This window comes from Micromesistius poutassou (genome assembly GCF_964030765.1).
Source record: "Micromesistius poutassou genome assembly, chromosome: 16".
NCBI lineage: Eukaryota > Metazoa > Chordata > Actinopteri > Gadiformes > Gadidae > Micromesistius > Micromesistius poutassou.
Genome location: NC_140286.1, coordinates 14,036,072 through 14,055,179, shown reverse-complemented (window position 1 = coordinate 14,055,179; position 19,108 = coordinate 14,036,072). Strand labels below are relative to the sequence as shown.

General features: G+C 47.6%; 1 protein-coding gene across 1 annotated transcript in view; it reads left to right on the top strand.

The window, feature by feature from the left end:
* Positions 1–222: 222 nt before the first annotated feature.
* The window catches only part of efr3a (EFR3 homolog A), a 69,027-nt gene continuing 50,141 nt past the window's right edge, over positions 223–19,108 (top strand). Inside the window, exon 1 of the mRNA XM_084480443.1 lies at positions 223–647. Coding sequence (XP_084336569.1) covers positions 638–647 — 10 coding nt within the window. The 5' untranslated portion in view covers positions 223–637. The remainder of the gene's footprint in view (positions 648–19,108) is intronic.

Here is a 19,108-nt window from a genome sequence, read left to right as displayed (position 1 = left end):
CAAAAAAAGAAGAGCTAATTTAACTTAATTAGCCGTAACACCGTCATTAATCTATCCTGGAATAACAAAAATATTCTTAAAAACACGTCTCGGCGATCCCAGCGACGAAACATAGCATTTTAACATGATTTTAATGAGGTGTATGCTGGTTAACACCCAACAAAGATAGGGCAGAGTTTGGACTTCCGCGTTGTTCCTGAACGCACCGCGGCGCGAGCAGGAAGCGTTGAGACTCGCGGGTTAATCTCCCCTCGCGCTTCACAGGTATTCCTACTAATTACCTCCCATAACACCGCGTGTACGTCCAGAGTACCATACTCTAACCCGACGTCGCCGGGGTATCGATCCGCTCTCGGTCACGGTCAGATCGGGGGTGTCGAACACAACACTCCCGGCGGGTATCGATCCCGGTAACGTGGAGTCGAGTCAAGTATAGAGTGTCAACAATTAACAACACATCATCCTCCTCGGCTGTCAGCTGTCAGTCACGGTCATCCGCGGAGGGACCCGGGTCCGATGCCCGACGACGTGAGACCCGGGGACGTTACCGGACAGGAGGGTACATGTTATCGGTCGACTGACCGGAGACCCACCGGTGTTCACGACAGAGGAACGGCGGTGCATTAACAGCCACAGAATGCCAGCCGGTAAGCTGTGTGTGTGTGTGTGTGTGTGTGTGTGTGTGTGTGTGTGTGTGTGTGTGTGTGTGTGTGTGTGTGTGTGTGTGTGTGTGTGTGTGTGTGTGTGTGTGTGTGTGTGTGTGTGTGTGTGTGTGTGAGAACGTCAACGTATATGTGTGTGTGTGTGTGTGTGTGTGTGTGTGTGTGTGTGAGAACGTCAACGTATATGTGTGTGTGTGTGTGTGTGTGTGTGTGTGTGAGAGGGAACGTCAACGTAAGTGTGTGTGTGTGAGAATGTCAACGTATGTGTGTGTTTACGTGTCTGCAGAATGACGTAAACGCCAACGGTCGTGGTGTGTGTGTGTGTGTGTGTGTGTGTGTGTGTGTGTGTGTGTGTGTGTGTGTGTTGACGGTTACCCCTCGCGCGACAACGCTCTAAAAGTCCCGTTAAATACGTTAAAAAAAAAAAAAACGTAATTCGTGAACGTTTTTCGGGCGCTGTGGTCCGACGGGAGACGTCGCTCACCGCTAACCGGGAGGCTCCTCAGGCTAGCGGTGAGCTGGACGAGGCTCGGTCGGGTTTAAGACGAACACAATGACGCTGAATAACGTTAACACACCCGCCGTGTTGTGTTACGTTAAGTAGTCGACATGGTGTGTGAGGCTGTACCTCACCCCCAGTGTACCTCACCCCCGAGTGAACCTCACCCCCAGTGTACCTCACCCCGAGTGTACCTCACCCCCAGTGTACCTCACCCCGAGTGTACCTCACCCTGTAGTCAGTGATCAGGCTGCATAGCTGCTGTCCAAAACGTTGACCTCCACCTCCCTACTACAGGCTCTTGGTTAGTACTGGCTCTTGGTTAGTATGGGCTCTTGGTTAGTACTGGCTCTTGGTTAGTACTGGCTCTTGGTTAGTACTGGCTCTTGGTTAGTACAGGCTCTTGGTTAGTACTGGCTCTTGGTTAGTACGGGCTCTTGGTTAGTACTGGCTCTTGGTTAGTACGGGCTCTTGGTTAGTACTGGCTCTTGGTTAGTACTGGCTCTTGGTTAGTACGGGCTCTTGGTTAGTACTGGCTCTTGGTTAGTACGGGCTCTTGGTTAGTACAGGCTCTTGGTTAGTACAGGCTCTTGGTTAGTACTGGCTCTTGGTTAGTACTGGCTCTTGGTTAGTACGGGCTCTTGGTTAGTACTGGCTCTTGGTTAGTACGGGCTCTTGGTTAGTACTGGCTCTTGGTTAGTACGGGCTCTTGGTATGAGGACCCAGCCCAGGGGCCTCGTCATGGCAGACGGGGGATGATATGAGATGGGGGGACATGGGGGTTCCCAGGTGAACTGTGTGTGGTACATGCCTCTGCTTGTCTTTATTTGAGGTCTTAATCTGCCGTTGAACGGCTATTCATGACTGGGACGATCTATGACACTCATTGGATTATAAGTAATAGTGTGTGTGTGTGTGTGTGTGTGTGTGTGTGTGTGTGTGTGTGTGTGTGTGTGTGTGTGTGTGTGTGTGTGTGTGTGTGTGTGTGTGTTAATGACTGGGAATTATACACACTTTAATATGTTAATTATTCAATGCAGTGACTCTAATGGCCTCCTTTGTCTTGAACACAATTCTGTGTCTGTGGGTCACTTAAAAAAAAGTGAATTGTGCTAATAAAAATAGCTACACCGTTTGTGTGTGTGTGTGTGTCTGGCTGCTCCAGTTAGCCAGGTGTGTGTGTGTGGACTGTCATTACTTTCAAAGTGCACCACATTCAAGTGATTATGGAGGAGAATAGACCCTGGAGACCTTGAAAGAGAGGCAGGATATTCTAGTTGGGTGCTGGACAGCCGGAAGGTCCTGGGTTCGATCCCCAATGTCTACCACAGTCTACTTTTTGGCATCCTAGAGCAAGAGGCCTCTAACCCCTATATGCTCCCTGATGGCCTGTCTGTACTGTCCAACCCCTACCTGCTCCTTAATGACCCGCCTCTGTACTGTCTAACCCCGACCTGCTCCTTAATCACCCGCCTCTGTACTGTCTAACCCCGACCTGCTCCTTAATCACCCGCCTCTGTACTGTCTAACCCCGACCTGCTCCTTAATGACCCGCCTCTGTACTGTCTAACCCCGACCTGCTCCTTAATGACCCGCCTCTGTACTGTCTCTATACTGTCTAACCCCTACCTTCCCCTTAATGACGCAGTTGATTGGTGAATCAAGGACTTTAGATTTCCACAGATTTGAGTTGTTATTGTCTTTCTTTTGGTTGTTATATATTTTTTAGCCATTGAGACGTCAAAAGCGATTTTCAAGAACTATTATAATAAGAGTATTTTCTTTTGCTGAAATGTGTGATAAATGTTAGTCTTTAGAATGTCCTCAATGCCAATAATGCTAGTTGTAACGCTTTCAGCCATGTGAGAAACTGAGTGCTATTAAGTTCTGTCAGCTAGACAGCGGGTGGAGACTCAGACCAGCGCCCTGGGACCACACATCAGCTGTCTGGGGCTGCGACCAAACATCCATCTCCCCCCGTTCTCACCACTTAGCCTGGTTCCTTTATGATAACAATCTGATGGGTGGTGCTCCACTAGAGGGGGAGACGGAGACCGGGGCTGAAAGGAACACCATTTGGCAGCGATTTGCCAAATATATCGGTTGCATATCAAAACAACGGCTGGGCTGGACTCAGGCAGGTCCAAAGACAAGATTCAGAAAGTACAATGTGGACCCTGGACCCAGATGATGGTGATCATGTTACCGGAGCGTAACACTCTACTCACTATACTTTGCATGTGTGTGTGTGTGTGTTTGTGCTGTCCTTGATTTGAATGACTTTCATGGATGATTTTGTCCCGTATTTGTATAGAGACTGTAGCTCTGGGCTGATTTCTTGAGCTACTGTGTAGTTATTAGCCCTTTGGCTAACATGTTGTTGTTAGCTAGCTGTTTCTCAAGGACGTTCACGGCCGTAGCAATGGATGTTCATCAGCCCGTCATTAGCTCGTCATTAGCTTGTTATTGACGGGAGACCCTGAACAAACAAAGGCAGGATTGACAAGCCAAACAACATAATAGACACATAAACACATAATAATAGTATTTAATGGAAAATAAATATTTTCCATGCTGCAGTATAGCGCTGGTCCTTTGTTCGTCTCTAGACGGCTTTGTTGCCTCGTACTGTCTTTGTAACAATGTACCATGTTTCTGTCTGTATGTACCATAGTGCTGAAGGGAACAGTGAAAGTTATTATGGTCTGACCGGTACTTAAAGTATTCTATCAAGTCTTTTTACTTGATGGATGCAAAAATTGACAATAAAAATTATATTTTTATTTTTATAACACTCAAAGTTTATAACACTCAACATTATTACATCAAAAAGGATTTTAATGTAGTTAAATAAGTCCCTCAGATCTTTTGACCGTAACCAGTTCAAGTTTTAACCTTATTTAGATAACAGAAGCTGTTTGACGTCTGAGATATTTCTGTAGTCTTAGGCTCAGCTCGATGGAAACGGACAGATATCACTGAGCTCAACGTATGAGGAAACGCTGGCATATGTGACATATGTGGACAGACCAATGTTAAATTATGTTCCCTAGCGCAACACAAATAAATAAAGTAAATAAGCAGAAGTACCAGGCTTTGAAATCTTTTCCTAGCAGCCTGAGGAAAGCCTCTAAAACAGACTGTATTAACTACTTCCTAGTTCATCAGCATCAACGACCGTCACACTTTTGAATCAAGACGGCACGCATCACTTCAGTACTGGCATCGTTGCAGCTGTTTGTCTGCATATCTGCATATCTGCGTGTCTGTCTGTCACTCTGTCCGTCTGCCTGTCTGATTTGCATGCATATCAGTGGATGGATGTTGAGCAAAGCAGGATTCACCTAAATATAACTTCAAAGGAAGAGAGAGGGTGGGCAAATGGGGGTTTGGGCTGTATGTGTGTACACGTGCATGTGTCTTGCCTGCTGGTATGTGCATCCACACTGGGTTTTGTATGTTCAGTGGCTGTTTGTTTTCCTGCAATAATTGGTTGTGTGCTGTACTCTGTGTGTGGATTTGTAAAATAGAAGTGTGTGTGTGGGGGGGTTGTGAAAATATGTGTTTTGTGGCACCAGTCAACGTGGTGGTGCTTTTTGAAACGTTCCCAAACTGAGGAGCCCAACTGGGGTGTGTTCTGCTGGTTACCATGGTGACGCGGGGTCAGTCCTAACGCCCCCTTCCATTCCCCTCTCCTTCGCCCACTGTTGTGCGGTTCACCTCGGTGACACACGCGCTACGTGTGATGAGGTCATTAGTTTACAGCGAGCGCACGCCGACTCCTGAATGACCTCTCTCGACGACCTTGGGCCAACGCCGGCAGCAGCGTGCATTATGGGTCCTTGCATGAGGCCTGACAGCATGTCCACGCAGTGCTGGGTGGATGTGGATAGGAAGAGGATCAGGGCAGACTAGTAGTGCAGTGAACAGAAGGTCTGCTGTCAACAGGGCGCCCTCACTAGGCAGTGGGGCTGGGCCATGAGTCAATACTGTTGTTTACCTTTCAATGGGGTTGTGTCGTCATGAAATAAAGTCATAGACTTCTTTTGAAACCCAGTTGTAGTGTATAAATTATTCACCATGAGAATATATACCCCTTAAAATGATCTTTTGAAATGTCCAGGAGAAAGGTAAACTGGTTTTAGTCCCCATGATCATCGGTGTGTTTACAATGTTCCACATCCCCCAGCCTTACTAGGAAGCATGCTAGCCAATCAGATGGAGCCTTTGTCTGAGTGGGCGTGATCATCCATCATATCTATGAGTCCTGTGTAGACATGACTGTTGGCAGCAGGGTGGCCTATCGCTGCCTAGTAGTGGTGTTTGACAACACACCCTAGTCTCACACTGGGACTCATTAAAGGATGTTGAAACTAGTTTAACAGGAAGAGGCAGTGCCTGGTACTATGAATCATTGTGACACACACCCATTCACATACACACACACACACACAGGGTGGGGTCCGCATCCTAGTCCAGCCCAGTCCAGTACAACCCGGTATACGACAATTCACTATGACGCCACAATACGTTCCTCCGGGTGGCAAAACCGAAGCGTTCTCCGATGGCACCACTACCGCTAGTAAACAAACCCTTCCTTGTCATTTGACCAGGGCAGAGCAATCAAGAAAACAGAGTAGATGGCTTGAATGAATGATTTTCTTCTTGAGGGGTGCTACGGGACGTCTCATTAATATATATTATATTAATTAGTGATCGACGATATATTATCGGCCGGCCGATATTTGCGTTTTTTTATGTGTATCGGCCGATTTTTTTTTTTGCAGATTATTATTATTTTTTCTTTTTTTAATTGAGATTAATTGAGATTTATTTATTAATATAACATTTATTATCGTCATTGCATAACTTTTATGATGTAAATTGAGGGAGCATAAGCAGTATCGGCGAATCGGTCATCGGCTAAGGCTGATGAAAAAAAAATCGGTATCGGCCCTAAAAAATCCATATAATTTGATCCCTAAAATTAATATAGTTTTCAACATCGTTTCAACTTCAGATCAACAACAATGTTTTTAACTCTGTTTACAGCAGCCGGCTGGATCACTTCAGGTCAGTCGAAGCCACTCGCGTTCTGTCACCTGGAAGTATCTTGATGCTTATTGTTAATAAACATTATGAAATGCCGTATAGTATGATCTGGTGTAGCATAGCCCAGTCCAGTACATTGTGGTCTAGTCCAGAACAATCTGTTACAGTGCAGTCCGGTCCAGTATTTTCCAGTCCGTAATAGTGTAGTCCAGTATAATCGGGTCTAGTTCAGTCCTTAAAGGTCCCATGGCATGAAAATTTCACTTTATGAGGTTTTCTAACATTAATATGAGTTCCCCTAGCCTGCCTATGGTCCCCCAGTAGCTAGAAATGGCGTTAGGTGTAAAACTAGCACTAGGTATCCTGCTCTGCCTTTGAAAAAACAAAGCTCAGATGCGCCGATTTGGAGTTTGGCCCCATATGTCGTCATAAGTGGCCAGGTTATCTCCTCTTTCTCTGCTTTGCCCGCCCAGAGAATTTGTCCCGCCATTAAGTCAATGAGCTATGACCGTGCGAGCGCCACATATGTGTGTGTGTGAATACACACACTGTAATGCAAGAGTTGTTGTACACTTCTTTGTTATTTGGATAACCGTTCTGCTGTGGGTGTTATGCCGCATACCACGCAACACAACAAGGCAAGCTTGAGTAAAGCATGCCTATGGTGAAAAGACTAGACTGCGTCGGGTTCTCTGACGTCTCTGGTATTTCCACAACGAGACTCGTAGTGGGGGTTATCTCAGCCATGGTTGAGAAGGAATTGGGGGAGTACATGAACCATCCACGACATGGAGGAGAAAGGGATTGTTGCCCGTGGCTGTCTCCTGCCGGAGCCCCGAATCCATTTCTAAAAGCATTAACTCCTTTTTAATAAACAGCATAACACTTCTAGAGAAATTGTTCATTGTTTTGCAGTTTTTATCTGCATCTTGAAGAGGGATCTTTAATAGTGAAGTGTAGTCCAGGATAATCCGGTCCAGTATTGTCCAGTCCATAATAGTGCGATGTAATCCGGTCCAGTATTTTCCAGTGCGATATAGTGTGATGTAGTCCAGGATAATCCGGTCTAGTGTAGTTCAGTCCAGTCCATTTGCAGGGTTCTGCTGGTCTGTATGGTTATTACAATATATAGATAATGTGTGTTTTCATGCTTCATCAACATTGTGTGATCAACACAGTCACCATCAGCATATTGCCCTGTTGTGTGTGTGTGTGTGTGTGTGTGTGTGTGTGTGTGTGTGTGTGTGTGTGTGTGTGTGTGTGTGTGTGTGTGTGTGTGTGTGTGTGTGTGTGTGTGTGTGTGTGTGTGTGTGTGTGTGTGTGTGTGTGGGAGAGAGATTTGGTGCGTCGACCTTGAAACCGCATCATTTTCTAACAATAGTGTCTGTCTGGCCACCAGGAGGATGAACCAGCAACACACACGCACGCACACACACACCCCTAAACCGACTGTAAAACTCGTCTTCATTATTTCAGCTGCCTGTGATTACTCAGTAATCAGGATGATTAAAACACCTGCAGAGCACTGCCCTCCGATGACTCACTGTCCCCAGACCAGTACCCCACACAGCACTCTGCTATCATTTCTTTATGAGCTAGTGTGCATACACAGACTAAGGTAGCTAAGTGAGCTAGAATGCATTGTAGCTAGTGGGCGTTCATGCTAGTGTGTGTGTGTGTGTGTGTGTGTGTGTGTGTGTGTGTGTGTGTGTGTGTGTGTGTGTGTGTGTGTGTGTGTGTGTGTGTGTGTGTGTGTGTGTGTGTGTGTGTGTGTGTTTCAGCTAAGGTAGCGTGTACTTGAGCTAGTGTGCGTACATGCTAAGGTGCCTATGAGCGAGCATGCATTTCGGCCAGTGCGTGCACATGCTAGTGTGTGTTTCACTGGGAGTGCATGTACGTGCTTTCAAACTAGTTTGTTTACATGCTCCATGCTAGCGCGTGTCCCTGCTGGTGCACATTCAGGGATGGCTTTAGCGTTAGCCGTAGCGTAGCTGGTTGCCCTCTATGTTGCTGCGGTCACTTTGTCTCTCCCCCCCACCCCCTCTCCCTCTCAGAGAGAGAGGTGGCTGAGGGAGGGAGAGAGAGGGGGGGGCAACATCGAGAAAAAGGGATGCGAATGTGCAGTTGGTGTTCTAGAGAGGATGAAACGGAGAGAGAGAGACAGACAGATTGAGTTGCAGTGGGCAAGAGACAGCAGAAGACAGTGGCTGTGAGAGAGAGAGCGAGACTATAGGTTTAAAGTAGTGGGCTCCTTTTCATCAACTCCCCAACAAGATGGACCCAGAAATCTACGAGTCTGGTAGAGTGCATCTTTTTCCACTTGTGTGTGTGTGTGCGTGTGTGTGTGTGTGTGTGTGTGTGTGTGTACTCACCTGTGTGTGCGTGTGTGCTTGTAGAGGGAGAGAGAGAGAAAGAGAGTAAAATATACTCCAGGTTGTGAAGGACTGCAGCAGGACTATCGATCTGCCCTCTGTGTGAATGAGCCAGCCCCCTCGTCTCCGTCCTCCAATCACACGGCTGTTTCCACCTGACGAACCTGCCCTCTGACCAATGACATGCCGGGGGTCTGGTGGCAGTAGTGATGGAATGCTCCGTCTCCCTTGCTCTAGCTCAGATTTATTACCTTAGTTTAGCCCCGCCCCTACTAAGCCTCCCCAGCCAATCTGCATCGAGTTTCACCTGACTGACATTTCCCTCTACCATTGAGATTGTAAAGTTAAGACATAATTTCGCTCTGTGTCTCTTTGTTGCTTTGACACACACACACACACACACACACACACACACACACACACACACACACACACACACACACACACACACACACACACACACACACACAGAGAGCTTTGCAGGGCCAGATGAGTGATTGACAGCTGTGTTCCGCAGCATCAGAGGTCGTCTGTTGTCATTCATGCTCAATTAGTTCCGCCTCCCTTTAACTGCAGCATGCTGGAGGTGCACACACAGACTAGATACACACATAGACAAGATACAGACAAGATGCACACACACAAAGACAAGATACACACACATTTACAAGACGCACACATAGACAAGATACGCACACGCACGCACACACACACATTGACAAGACACACATATACAAGATAAACAAATATGCACACAAAGACAGGACAAACACATAAACACACCTACATAGACGAGAAACACACGTAGACACACATGCATGTGTGGCTCCACCTCTGTCTTTCAAACGTAGAAACACAACCATAGATATGAATAAGACGGAAACAGTGTTACAATGTTAGCAGACAAGGGTTATGACGTATCGGCTGGGTGTTGTATAATGTCTGTGAATACTGTTACGCAGACTAGAGAGATTCAGAACAGGGAGAGGTCTGGTGGATCTCCTGGCTCAAAGGCCCTCGGGCAGAGCATGTCAGGACTCGGTGGAGAGGTTGTTAGTTTGAGGCTGGCTGTCAGGTGACCTTTGGACGACCCCTGGCCTGATGGGACCCTAGGGGCCAGTCCTTCAAGGTGCTTAACGATTGGTCGAGGACTGTATCGATGACAAATCCTTAAAGCTTTCAAGGCCTTTACTATTTATTATTGAGTTGGACCGCGGACATCAGGGGATCGAACCCAGAGTCCTTTGGCTTGGGAGTCCAACCCCCCCCGACCGCTTTACGCCACCCAGCAAATCCTGGCTCGACTCCCCTGATCCCTGACGCTTATTCGTTCAATGGGACCAATCGGAGAGGACCTCACCTCCAGCGCCTTGTTCCCGCTCCGTTCGTTAAGCTGGAGAATTAATGAATGCGTCTGGATGTTGTCACCGCTCTATTAGTCTAATTCAGTGGCTGGCAGCGGGGCAGAGTAGATTGTTGCTGGTCTTGTTGTGTGTTCACGGGGGCTGCCGTTGATTACTTCAGCTCTGGTTCTGTAACGTCGCAGTCACAACATAAAACCAACGTTTGAAGTTTAAATATGATCCCTCTTGAAATCGTGAACATTATATTTAGACTTCTTGGAATGGAACCAAGATGGCTGTGAGGCAGGTCTTGTCCCATAGATGAACTGGAGCACCCTCCCAGGGCCTGGGGGCCGGTGGGGTGTCAAGATTAGGATGGGCAAATTTACATTACATATTAGAATATTATTTGAATAAATGAACGTTGAAATCGCTAAATTGACCCATTTCTTTTTACTATAGACTTTACATGAGAGATTACTGAGAGATGGGCTCAATAATGAAAATCTTGAGCTGGGACCCCCTGCTGTGAGACTTGACTGGGACTCGACTGTTTTGAGACATCACTCTCTGGAGACTTGAAAGCCAAAACTTATTTTCTAAGGTCTTTAATAAATTATCATGGTACGCATTGTTCGTTTGTTGCATTGTTATTTACCCCCCCCCCCCGACCCGGCTGACTCATTCTGGATCCTTATTCATGTGAAGCCCAAAGCTAACGGAGCCGTTCGCCTCTAATTCATATTCATATTCATCGGTGACACAAACAAGAACTTGAATCATGTTTAAGTAACACACATTATTTCCGGTCTCTTTGGCATTTATTTGGAGGAATTTTATCGAGGATTCTTTGTAAGCAACCAAGTTGGCTGTCATTGATGTCACACGTTCCACTGCTCTGATTGGTTGAAGGTCTATCCAATGCATCCAGTGGCGGGTTTGTCCACATGTGTTGACAACACACCTTGGAAATCAAAAATGAACTGAGAGGTTTCCGACTAATGCGCATTTGCAAATTGCTCTGTCGTTGTCGGGCAACATCAATGAAGCATTTCAAGCAATCCATTTATTTGATGTATATTCAACATAAATATTCAAATATATTCAAATCTCTATTCCTTTTTGGAATGCAGTATTCAAATGAGATGTGCTGGTCCGGTGGACAGCCCGCGTCAGGCCGGGGGAGGTTCTGGAGGAAGCGGCAGCATTGTCTTCTGGAGACGGGCATACAGCCAGGGGCTCTGCTGTCTGCTCCATGGACAGCAGATGGATGTTTCAGCATGTCTTAACCCAGCTGACATCCCATAAACACAACCTTATGGCGGAGCCGCCTCCCCGCCCCCCCCCGCTCCCCATACACCCCCTGCCTGTCCTCTCGGCCGGGGTTGGATGGTCTGGCGGCGTCCTGGCGGAGGAGGCCTTCTGTTCTGCGACGGATCGCCACGCACAAGAGGAGGCTTCTTCATAACCGTCCACTTTGCCAAGACGATGGTGGTCGTCCCTTCCGTCTCCGTCTGTTCTTCTCTCTACTGTGAACTAGAGTTGTTCCAGTATCGGAGATTCTTCCCGATACTGCCTAAAATTCAGTATCGGGTATCGCATGTACGCAAGTCGATGCGCCGATCCGATACCTTCACATGACTAGCCCCTTTACTACACAGGCAGAAAACAAACACTGCAGTGTTATGCTGCGTTCGTTAACGGTCGGAGGTGGAAAGTCAGAATGGGAAACGTGTCCTCTCCGACCGACGTCTTTCAAGCTACAAAGTCAGGAAAATATGGACGCATGGACGCATAACCAGTTTTTCGACAGTAAGTGAACCGACTTTACATTGCAGTCATCTTAAGAGCACCCTTCAATAAGAACAAGTGCCATTACTGTAATTTCCCGCATATAGGCTGCATCGTGGATAAACCGCAAGCCTTTCATTTATGTATAAAAAAAAAAAAAACGGAATTGTGCATAAGCCGCACCCATATATAGGCCGCACATGTTTCAAATGGGCTAATTATGTAATGAATAGGCATATAAAACCCTTCAGCCAAGTGGTCACTGCAAATTGATGTTAAACTTGAACTTGCTTTTTCCCCCTTTGATGTTAAGACCTCGCTGTTAAACACCTGCCAATGAGCTAGTTTACCATGATAAATCTGGAAAAAAGGAATAAAGACAGCAAGGATGTAGGGAGTTCAGCAAGGCTACAGTTGAAGATCAAGGTCAATCGGTGCTGATTTATTTTAAACGTCAGCATTAGAGGAATTGACGGCAAGCCGAGTGTTCCCAGATGGACAAATTGAACTCATCACCCCATAAATATATAGTTTAGAATGCTTTACTAATCTGATTTCATGGTCAGTTGTCTACATGTTTCACACAGTCTACAGAAAGGATGCACGCAAAGGTGTCGACATGCATAAAGAAATATGTGTATATATGCGTGTTTCTTATTTTAATATTTAATGAGCAGCAGTTGTGTTTGACATGGAGAACAGTGCTCTCAGTAAGCCTGGGAACCAGACTAATCTCGCGGTGTGAAATAGACAGACTGATCTTCACAACCTCTATCTAATTCCATGCTGGATAAATACGAAGATGGCTGCTGATGGCTGCTGCTGATGTAGAACGGTCTGTTGATTACTTTTTCGAGACAGTATTCAACAAACTGGCGGAAGGTTCTCACTAAAAGAAAAACAGACGACTCCACTTAAAGCTTTTGTTGAGAAGAAAGATGTTTTTCATCACTGCGTCACCCGTTTCGTTGCTGTGATTGGTTGAGGGCCTATCCAATAGCGTCCAGAGGCATTTTGGTCTGCGCCCGTTGGGGACGTCCTTTGGGAATCGAAAAAGAACGCTGAGTTTCCAGACTAATTGCAGTTTGTAGTTCGTCTGGTGACGCCAGGCTAGCTCCCAGTGATGGAGTGGGTAAAGAGAGTAAGGAAAGGCTGCGATGTATCAGAGGGCCAGAACGCCCAGCTGCCACACACAGGGTCGCAGGCCAACTTGGCCAACCGCTGGATCGCTAACAACGTAGGCAATAGGACACGGGTTTGACTCTCACCTGCTGGTCTACATGGCATTCCCTCTCTCTACCAACCCACTCTCCCTGCTGCTTTCACCGCCCTGCCCGTACAAACAAACAGAGTAAATGGATGAATAGGAGGGTTCTTCAGATGTCCTTTATGGTTGACCCGTATCGAGAGACCTTCTCACCTATCTGTCACCGGGAGACATGGGGGTGATGGAGACGAACGATTGGCTTGTTATTAGTGTGTGTGTGTGTGTGTGAAGTTGAATTGAACGGCACACTTGAAATGGTGGACGCCATGTTGATCTGTGGTGTGGCTGTGAATCACATATCGAAGATGTTTTCTAGACATCGTTCAAATCGGAAATCATTGCTTGATGGATCTCCTGATCAGCCTCTGTTTAGAACACATGAGATCACAGTATCTGCCGTTTTTATTGTAAAAAAGAGAATTAAATACTCTTATAATTAGTAGCTTTGTGGTACCTTGCATCAAATACTCTGAATTGTAGCTGGAACCTGTATAATGTTATGTTTTGGAATCCTACGGTCAGTTATCTCCATAATCACCGTCTCAGAGGATGTCCCAGGCCCCCGTTGTGTGACACCTCTCCAACCCAAAGCCCTAAAGGACAAGGAATCAGCCTTAATCCAAGGGGGGAAGCTCCCAGCGGTGGGTAGGCTGAACGGGCAGATGTAATGCTATTTCAACAAGCAAACAAAGGTCCAGTAAGACAGTGTTAAGAAACTCAGTCGGTGAGTATTGAGTTTGAAGTGAATCGTCAATGTGAACTAGTTTCTCTGGCACACTAAAAGAATCAGCCAAGTCTTAATTCCTACATGGTTCACGATGGTATGGTCCAGAATGTTAATATTATGTTTTGGATCCTCTATAATGCCCATTCTGACATCAAGCTGTGTCATCGCTAGCGCTTACTAATGCTAATGCCCGATTACCCTGACGGCTACAGAACCTCCAGTGTGGAAGCCATTGAAGGCCTCTGGGTGGGAATCCAGGTGATTTGTGGCCAGTGGAGCCCACCCAGGGTAATATTAAACAGCCTCTTCTAGCTTCATCACTCTTAAAGCACCACCGCCTGGCAGCGATGGTAGCCTCACCCTGCTTGCTTCCAATGGGACTGCTGCTTGGCTAGTCTGCACCGTAACCTTGTCCGCTGTCATCCAGACGAATCCGTAATCCTGCTAATTGTGGGACTTTTAACGTGAAATTTTATACAGAGCAGTCCCGGCCTTTGAGTTCTGTCTGCCTGTTGTGGAATGATGTAATTTCAAATTAAAAGCCTTCTGCCCCCCACAGAACCCCCCCCCCCCCCCCTATAGATGGATGGTGGGAATATATATGTCAGAAGGAGCTACTCACCCAGTCTGTCACGCCTGTTATTTAGGAGTGGAGGGATGTGAGTCAGACATGGTGGAGAGGAACATGTTGTTCTGAAGATGGATCTATTTTCACCACAGTCCAATTTCAGTTTGAATTGAAACATTCTGTTCCCTATGCACTTGGAGACAATTGCCAGAACATCCAGTACCCATTCCTGTCTTGATGTATTTATTGGAAAGCATTGCAAAGGTTTACTGTGGTGAACCGTGCCCCCTCGCTCAGCCTGCCTCTATCTGAGAAGATCTCACCTCAGTCCCTATAGCACGCCCATGCACGCACACACGCACATGTGCACACACATTACATGATGTCATACGTGTATCTCACTCTGCCTTTCCCATTTCAAGCATCAGTGCACCGTGTGTGTGTGTGTGTGTGTGTGTGTGTGTGTGTGTGTGTGTGTGTGTGTGTGTGTGTGTGTGTGTGTGTGTGTGTGTGTGTGTGTGTGTGTGTGTGTGTGTGTGTGTGTGTGTTATTCATAGCGGTAATGACCTCTATCTCATTCATGCTGTTCAAGGTGGGAGTGACAATGATGGAGGGATCTAAAGGTGATCGATGGATGATGAGTGTGTGGATGCATTGGTGACATGAATGTACAGACGGATGGATTCAGATGGATGGGCAGGCCGTCAAGGTGTGCCCCATCAGAGTTCTAGCTGCAGATGTTGGTGGATCTCAGCCAATAGCGCCCCAAGTGGCTCAACCCCGTCATGACATGTTTATTATGATAATGTCCCTTTTATTTCACCTGTCTCTCCTCCTGTAACAATAGATCAATCCTATTGGATAATATACCCTCTCCATGTCACATGATCGTATCCACTGTGAGCTCCTAGTTGGCCCAACGGTCGATGGTAATGGAATCAGACCTAGTCTCTGTAGTCTCCTGTGTGTGTGTGTGTGTGTGTGTGTGTGTGTGTGTGTGTGTGTGTGTGTGTGTGTGTGTGTGTGTGTGTGTGTGTGTGTGTGTGTGTGTGTGTGTGTGTGTGTGTGGTAGGTATGTGATGGACGTTCTCTCTGATGGGATGTGTACCCCCAATCCCTGGTGGGCATTGAACCCTTTCCTCTCTCCCTGCGGTGTTGGTGACCCCCACCCCCCACTCGGATTACAACCCATATCCCGGTCCGGTCTATCTTACTCTCAGCCCCCTGCTGATGCAAAGCGATCCCCCCTGTCACATCTGATGCCTCACAAAAGTGCGTCCTTGTCAGCGTCTCACAAGCAAGTGGTTTGTCAACCTGTCAGCCATGTTTATCCCCGGTTGTCATGATGACCACGGGATAAATGGCCTCGCCCAAACGTCAGTGGGATTCTGTTCTGGGTACCACCAGCCAGGTGGAACTCAGACAGACAGGAACAGGGAGCTGAGGACCGCATGGGCTCCTCTGAGCGGTCCCAACGCCATCGATCAACACTATTGATTATGAGGCGCCGCGGCCTGGTTTACAGGAGCGTTTTGTCAGTGAGTCTGAGGTGGGTTCTATTTAATCGCTTAGTTTTTATCGAATAGAAAGTGTCTGAAAGGTCGGGCGAACGGTTCGGGAAACACACACACACACACACACACACACACACACACACACACACACACACACACACACACACACACACACACACACACACACACACACACACACACACACACACACACACACAGAGACACTCTCCTCCGTACTGCTCACCTCCTCCTGGCGGTCGTTTTTGATATCGTAGCGACAACGACAATGAGACAGATTTTTACTTGTTTCCTTCAACTCCACTGGAATAATAATCTGATAGCTATCCATCTGAGCACAGCCTGGTGCTCGCGTCCCATCCTAATAACCACTTGGGTATTATTCACTTTGCATTCAGCTGCAATGGAAATGTGAACAACAGCCCAAAATCAGGAGACGGGTGACTTGGCAACCCTTCTCTTGGCCAACCCTAGCAACTACACAATATGACTGCTGCATAGTGATTCAAACACTATGTTACCATAGTGATTTGAACCACTGTGTGGTAATCAGTCATTTACCACTACCAACAATATAACCATTTATTTCTTTGGAGTTTTAAAGCTCGCCCATTGGCCACGCCCTTCATCAATATTCATAGGAGGCGGGGCCTGCTGCATCAGGTATCTGCTGCTGTCATCGCTGGGTTTCAGTCAGATTAAAAACTTTATCGGAACGAACGCCAAGATGGATGATCTGTCCCCCCCCCGACGCCATCATACGTCCTCTGGAAGCTGCTGAATAATGGATGACGATGAATACGCAGAAGCGAAGCGCACACAGATTAATAACCCCCTGCTACGCTGGCTGGCTGAGACAAATAAAAACTGAATGTTTCTGAAAACAGGGACTTTTTCAAGAAGTACATTTGTTCAAAACAAAGCTGTGTGCCAAGCAAAGACTGGGCTGTAACTCAATATTCCCCTTAATCATATTCCACGGGCATTGTTTCAGCACCTACTCCTAGGAAAATTAATAGGATTCAAATGATTGATTTTGGTTGCTTTAGATTTGCAGCCGCATGGAGATGGTAGATATTTTTGGATGCAGCAGATTTGTGTGTGTGTGTGTGTGTGTGTGTGTGTGTGTGTGTGTGTGTGTGTGTGTGTGTGTGTGTGTGTGTGTGTGTGTGTGTGTGTGTGTGTGTGTGTGTGTGTGTGTGTGTGTGTGTTGCATTCGGTATGGCATGTGTGTTTGCATGACTAGGAAGCTAAGGTGTTATGGCATTTTGTGTGTGTGTGTCTTAGCATGGCATGGAGTTAGCTAAGGCGTTCCATTAGCATGGAGCTATGGCCTTTTATGTGTGTTTTTGTGTTAGCATGGGCGTATGGTCCTGCTCCATGCATAGCTGTGTTAGCGTAGCCTGGAGGCAGGGGGACAGCCGCAGAGCTGGTGATGGACGACAGCAGATGGTGTTGATACATCAAGTGAATACTAACATGGTAGCACACACACACACACACACACACACACACACACACACACACACACACACACACACACACACACACACACACACACACACACACACACACACACACTGCAAACATTAAAACACACTGCAAACATTAAAACACACACACACACACACACACACACACACACACACACACACACGTGTGCAACCACACACATTCAAACATTAATACACACACACACACACACACACACACACACACACACACACACACACACACACACACACAGAAAAGTATGTGTAAAGACAGATCGGAGCACACGCGCCAGCTGCCCTGGTCCATAAATCTCCTATACATTTATTTAATTAGCTGGCATGGAAACGGACCTCCCTGGAGGCAAGTCATCGGTGGGCACTTGTGAGAAGAAAGAGGGCACGGTTTGGTTTTATTCGAGGGTCTCCCACGACCAGATCACTTCCCTAGCACAGGTTAATCCAGCTAATCTCCACATCCATTGAACTCGACCGCCTAACGCAGAGAGAAGGACCGCAGCGAGGCTTGGGAGGGGAGTCCCGTATCGTTTCTGATCGGTCTCTAGAAGTGGGCTAGGCTGAAACGCACCAACGCGATTGGCCTAATTCCAGTGCCCCCCCCCCCCCCCCGATGTGGAACGGAGCTCAAGTGTTCACAGCACAAGTGGTGGAGCCCCATTTTGTTTCGCCACGGTCTCGTAGAGTGCACTAGGTAAAGGGGACTTGACCCAAATGGACCCGCAGAATGTGTAAATGGACTCGCTGAAGAGGCTCTCGACGTAAACCCTGACACTGCACCCCTGGTAACCACCGTCCGGAGGGGTGGTCATCGAGGGGTGGGGGGGGGGGGGGGGGGGGGGATGACTTAGTGTCCTCTCTCCAGGCTGTGGGGAAGGTGAACCGAGCAGTCTCCGTGGCAACGCTCACCTCGTAATGGTTCCGTCGAGAGACCCGCGGGCCACCTCCTGATTTCTTTTAATCGTGGCCCACTGAGAGCCCAGACGGGGGAGAGACGGGCTGTAAATAAATCTGCTCCAGACTCCGGTGGGTTGGAAATAGTGCGACCGTACGGGCAGACCACAGGCCTGGAGGAAGAGGCGGGAAACGTGGGCCGTCGCCATTCCCCCCCCCCCCCCCCCCCCCCCCTGCCTCTCCGACGGTGCTTGAAGGTCGGTGAAGGTGACAGGCAGCAGCAGCCAGACGTCTCCTTCCAGTTTAACCCGGGGAGGGAACATGACTCACTAGGAGCACAACAACAGAGTAACTGAGTAACTCGGAAACTCTGCCTGATGCAACCTGTGGGTGTATGGGGAGATATTTATCTCCTGCTCCGTGGTGTCCAGTCTTCTTTAGAGGACTTGAAGGTGGTTTTGCAGTAACTGGACTGCATTTATGCAGTGCTTTTCTAACCAGGGCTTTACATTATTGCCTAACATTCATACACCGACGGCAGTGTCAGGCATGCAAGGAGATGGCCAGCTCGTCGGGAGCAGTTGGGTGAGGCGTCTTGCTCAGGGACACCTCGACACTCAGCCAGGAGGAGCCGGGAATCCAACTAGCAACGGGTTACCAGCCAACCCGCACTACCTCCTGAGCCACATACCACCCCGGTTTTTCCTCTTGTATTGTTCCCTCCCCTGTCCATGTCAGTCTGGTGAGGTGTATAAACAAACCTTTCTTTGATCAACCTAATTATTAATTCTCCTAATTGCCTCATCCGTCACGTCCACTTTGAACAGAAAATGCCCTATGTCCGTGGCAAGCTTTTCCGCTGTAATTGTACTGCTCCGGGCGTCGGGCGTATT